The sequence below is a fragment of the Patagioenas fasciata genome, chromosome 6, assembly GCF_037038585.1.
Source record: "Patagioenas fasciata isolate bPatFas1 chromosome 6, bPatFas1.hap1, whole genome shotgun sequence".
Lineage (NCBI taxonomy): Eukaryota > Metazoa > Chordata > Aves > Columbiformes > Columbidae > Patagioenas > Patagioenas fasciata.
The window spans coordinates 32,558,759-32,563,716 of NC_092525.1; the positions used below are offsets into that span (position 1 = coordinate 32,558,759).

At 58.7% G+C, this 4,958-nt stretch overlaps 1 protein-coding gene across 1 annotated transcript; it reads left to right on the plus strand.

Annotated features, from left to right (window-relative positions):
- Positions 1-889: 889 nt before the first annotated feature.
- On the plus strand, positions 890-4,712 carry BARHL2 (BarH like homeobox 2). Its single transcript, XM_065842582.2, has 3 exons — positions 890-1,743; positions 3,024-3,249; positions 3,733-4,712. Exons 1-3 carry the CDS (start codon positions 1,167-1,169, stop codon positions 4,043-4,045), a joined length of 1,116 nt encoding a protein of 371 aa, XP_065698654.1. The 5' UTR covers positions 890-1,166; the 3' UTR covers positions 4,046-4,712.
- The last annotated feature ends 246 nt before the right edge of the window (positions 4,713-4,958 follow it).

Genomic DNA, 4,958 nt, shown 5'->3' on the forward strand with positions numbered 1-4,958 from the left:
CGCACCCCTCCGTAGCTCTGAGCGGGACGGCTCATCCCCGCGCTGCCACCACATGCGCGCAGCTCTGGTCAGGACCGAGCGGGGCACTCCCGGACGGGGCAGGCAGGGCAAGGAGGGGGTTAGAAGACCCTCGAATCCTGGTTTTCCTACTTCTGGCCACAGGCCGGTGGCGGGCTCCCATCACCGAGGCAGCCGTTGTGTGCGGGGCGAAGGTGACAGCAGCCCCACGCCTAAGGCATCGCCTGGTCCCGTCACTGAACGCCCGTACCCTAAAAATCTTTCTTGAGCTTATCCTGCCTTAATCCTGTCCTGCACCCACATTGCTCTTCCCCATCTCCTTGAACCGCCGAGATCTGGGGACGCAGCGGCTGGTTTTGGGGCTGGTTAGGTCCCGGGGCTGCTGGGGGCCAGTAGAGGAGTCGTCGGGGTGGGCTTCACAGTGGCCTGGAAATGATAATTCGTACTAAAATATAACTTCGAGAACTCTAAATCATTCATTACCACATTGATAATTACTCTGCTAATCAGGTTGACACGCCACTTCATCAGGATTAATACGACGCCTTGTCACTGGCACTTCCCATTACTCTGACATTCAACCACGGAACTGTCCCGGGAACACCGAGTGATGCTTTCCGGGGGATCCGATCCGGCGGCCGGGAACCGGAGACCGACGAGGCGGAGGGGACGGGTGCGGGGTGGAGGGGAGCGTGCGGCGCGCCCCCCCGTCCCGCGCCCGGCCCCGCCGCCGCTGATTGGCTGCCTCCTGCGCTGCGTCAGCCCCCGCTCGGCCTTCCGCCAATGGGAACGGGCAGCGGCGGCGGCAAAAGCCCGGGTTTATAATAAACGGCGGGGGGGATGCGGCGGCCGTGACGTCACGGGGGGAGTCGCCACCGCCGAGACGAGCTCGGTGGGCACGGGCGGGCGCACCGCAGTGGCCGGTGTCCGTCCCTCTCCGTGCCCGCAACTTCCCGCAACAAAGTTGGGTAGCGGTGAACCGGCCCAGCGGCGATGCAGAGCTCAGCGGGGTCCCCGCGTTAGTGCCGCTCGCGCCGCCGGTGCGCGGGTTTGGGTAACCCGCTTCGTTTCCCCTCCTTTTCCTCCACCTTCAGTGCGACCCCCGCGGCCGCCCCCGGGGATGCGGGCACGGCGCTAAGCGGTCCGCCATGGAGGGGCCGAGCGGGTCCAGCTTCGGGATAGACACTATCCTATCGGGCAGCAGCACCGGCAGCCCCGGAGTCATGAACGGAGACTTTCGCCCCCACGGCGACGGCCGGCCGGCGGATTTTAGGAGCCAGGCCACGCCGTCCCCCTGCTCGGAGATCGATACGGTGGGTACGGCGCCCTCGTCGCCCATCTCGGTGAGCATGGAGCACCCCGAGCCGCACCTGGGAGTTGCGGAGAGCCTCCCGCCGCCGCCGCACCACCTCCACCTCGGCCCGCACCCGCCACCGCCGCCGAATTTGCAGTCGTCGCCCCCGCAGCCGCCGCCGCCTCAGCTGGGTTCGGCCAGCTCAGGCCCCAGGACTTCCACATCTTCTTTTTTAATTAAGGACATTTTGGGCGACAGCAAACCGCTAGCGGCGTGTGCACCTTACAGTACCAGCGTCCCCTCTCCCCATCACACTCCCAAGCAGGAGGGCAGTGCGGCCCCAGAGAGCTTCAGGCCCAAACTCGAACAGGAGGACAGCAAAGCCAAGCTCGACAAGCGCGAAGACACGCAGGGCGACATCAAATGCCACGGTGAGTACGCCCGGCCCAGCCCCGCAGCGTCTCGACTGCCGTTAAAACCGGGGCCGCGGCGGTCGGACGCATCGGTGAAACGAAAAAATCGGGGGAAAATCTGCGATATGAGCGCTCCGCTCTGCCGGGGCTTGTCGGTGATTCTCACTATCGTGGGTTTCAGATCGGTAAGAAAAGAAATCGCGCTTTTTACCCCTCTCTCTTTGGCGGCCTTTACTACTGTTTTTTATTTAACTCCCTTGTTTTTAAGGAAATAGCCGGAGCAGTGGGATAGCGTTGGAAACCTGAATATATTTATTTTTAATGCAAATGAGCATAACTGATTCTCCGGCTTTCTAAGAATCGGCGGCTCAGCTGCACTTGCTTCCTTCAGCCTTTTATTTTTTGCTAATTCGATCTAAAATAAAAATGAGAAAAATACCACTTCACTAATAGCCAATATAAAATAAACGAAAAAAACTTTTAATTAAAAATAAACTAATAATAATTTTAAAAATCGACTCGTGATAGGCCACGGAAGGTTGGAGGGCTTTGTGCGTTTTGCAAAATACCCGTGTTTTCCCCGAACAGGAATAGGAATGTTTATTTATCTGTCTTTTATGATTTTTTAAATTACGAATTTCGTGTAAATTAGGAAGCCCCTGCGGTGCGGCGTTTGTAAATGAAAACAGTGATATGTGCGCGGGGAAAGGAAAGGAAAGGAAGGAAGAAAAAGAGTGAGTGAAGGGGAGACAGGGATGGGGGCTATTTTGCTCGCAGACAGTCCAGTTCAGCCGAGAGGCGACACGACACATTTTTCTAATTTTACCCCATTGAGATATTTTTGCTAGGATGAAAAGCAGAGAGATGCCCGTGTGTGCCGCTCATTTTGCTCTTTTAGCATTAGCATAAGAGTGCCCAAAACAGATGTACAGTCTGGTCTGGTCATTTTTTGTGTTCACCAACCTCCCCAGTGGGTCAATTAGAGAGATTATTGTTCTTCCTGCGGGGAAGATCAAGGAGCGCCACAAACCCGGGCCCGAGTGGAGCCGGACTGACATATCGATTTCCCGGCATTTCGGGTCGGGGAGAGAGGGCGAGAAAATAACGAAAGCTGGCAAGAGGAGAGTGTAAATCCCGCCATCCCCCGAATGTGCTCGCCGCTCCTCCCCGTATTCGCGCGTTTCCCCTATGCTCCGGAGGAGCCCCCGGGGAGGGAGCAGCGGGGCCCGGTAACGGCGGCGGGGCGGGGGCCGAGCGGGTGTCCTGCCGGCCCTCACCATGCCTCGGCTCGCTCGCAGGGACAAAGGAGGAGGGCGACCGGGAAATCAGCAGCAGCCGGGACAGCCCACCGGTGCGGGCCAAGAAGCCGCGAAAGGCGCGGACCGCCTTCTCCGACCACCAGCTCAACCAGCTGGAGCGAAGCTTCGAGCGGCAGAAGTACCTGAGTGTGCAGGATCGCATGGACCTGGCCGCCGCCCTCAACCTCACCGACACGCAGGTGAAAACCTGGTACCAGAACCGGAGGTAAGGCTGGCTCCGGTGGTCCCGGGGCTTCCCGGAAAGCCGGGGGGATGGGCGGGCGGGCTCTGCTCTGCTGCTGCCCGCGGGAGCCTGAGGCGATGCGGGAACTTCCCGGCGGCTGCCCCGCGCCTTCCCCGGCCGCGGGCTGGGAGGTCGGGCCCCTGTCACCGCTGCCGTAATTTTCTGTCTCATTACATACGGTTGCAGCCACCCTAATTCTGTCGCAAAACATTAGTGTCATCGCGCTGCGATCTAACCGTGTGCTGTGGTTATTAATTTGGCCGGAGTTGCCGTGTGCATGTGTCGGGATTGCGGGGGGTGGAGGGAGAGCCGGGTACGGCCGGGGGCTCGCGCCGTGCGGGGGCCCGCAGGGCTGGTGGGCCGTGCCAAGGAGAGGCGGAGGCTGTCAGCGGACCCCCATGGAACCCGGCCGGGTGCCCCGTAGCGGCGCCCGCCCTGCAGCCGCCTCTTGTTCCCCCCCGGCAGGACGAAGTGGAAGCGGCAGACGGCGGTGGGCCTGGAGCTGCTGGCCGAGGCCGGGAACTACTCGGCCCTGCAGAGGATGTTCCCCTCACCCTATTTCTACCACCCCAGCCTGCTGGGAAGCATGGACAGCACGACGGCGGCAGCGGCGGCCGCGGCCATGTACAGCAGCATGTACCGGACTCCCCCCGCGCCGCACCCCCAGCTGCAGCGGCCGCTGGTGCCGCGGGTGCTGATCCACGGGCTGGGGCCCGGCGGGCAGCCGGCCCTCAACCCCCTGGCTAACCCCATGCCCGGCACCCCGCACCCCCGGTGAAGCGGCACCGCAGTCCCCGCAACGAGCCCTTCCCCTCCCCGTCCCCAAACAAGCCCCAGCACCGCAGAGAAGGAAGAGAGCGGAAGCCGAGGGGCAGGAGTTTCTGCAGGCAGCCACCGGCCACCGAGGGAGGCGATCAGTCAGAGCAGGGACTCTTGAACCGTGAACCCAGAGCCGAGCCCGTAAGTGAAACGACCACACGCGGGGGAAGGCGGGCAGAGCCGCGGGGCGACCCGCCGACCTCGGCTCCTGCGAGGCAGGACTTGGAGCTCGGAGAGAGAGAGGGACGGAGGGGGAGGAGGAGGAGAGGGAAAGGGAGCCCGAGCCCGCCGAAGAGACTAACGGCTGTGGAGGACGGAGGGAATGAGAGCGCCTCGACCCCCGCCCGGCAGAGAAGATCGGGGGAACGGAGAACTTTGCACTGATTTTTCTCATTAGTTTTTGTTTGTTTGTTTGTTTTTCTTATTGAAAAGTGGCATGCTCCCTAATGAGAACAGAATTGTACAGACCGAGTGCTGAGTGCTATATCATATTTATTATATGTTGTCCAAAAAGGAAAAAAAAAAATCACTTCTATGCGTTAGTTTAAAACGAACGGACGTGATTTTCCCCTCTTCCTTTTCATGTCTTTTTTGGATTCAGTAAAATAAATGCTTAGATGACAAAATATAGGTTTTTTTTTTTTTGTGACCGAAGAATTACAGTAAAAAAAAAAGAAAAAAAAAGAAATAAACTTTATCTTTTTTTCTAACAAACGTGGCCATTCAAGGTAGCTAATTTTCCCCGTGACGAGAATGCAAGAAATTTGGAGTAGAAAAGGCAAATGCCACTTTTTGGTTTTGCCTTTTTTTTTTTTTTTTTTTTTTTTTTTTTTTTAATAATGTTAGGCTTGTTGTTTCCTAACCGGTGCTGT

Bases quoted from the DNA above. Each gene is read 5' to 3' on its own strand.
- BARHL2 (XM_065842582.2), top strand. From the start codon at position 1,167: ATGGAGGGGCCGAGCGGGTCCAGCTTCGGGATAGACACTATCCTATCG. The intron at 1,744-3,023 runs GTGAGTACGCCC...GCTCGCTCGCAG, and splicing joins GGGCGACATCAAATGCCACG to GGACAAAGGAGGAGGGCGAC. The intron at 3,250-3,732 runs GTAAGGCTGGCT...CCCCCCCGGCAG, and splicing joins ACCTGGTACCAGAACCGGAG to GACGAAGTGGAAGCGGCAGA.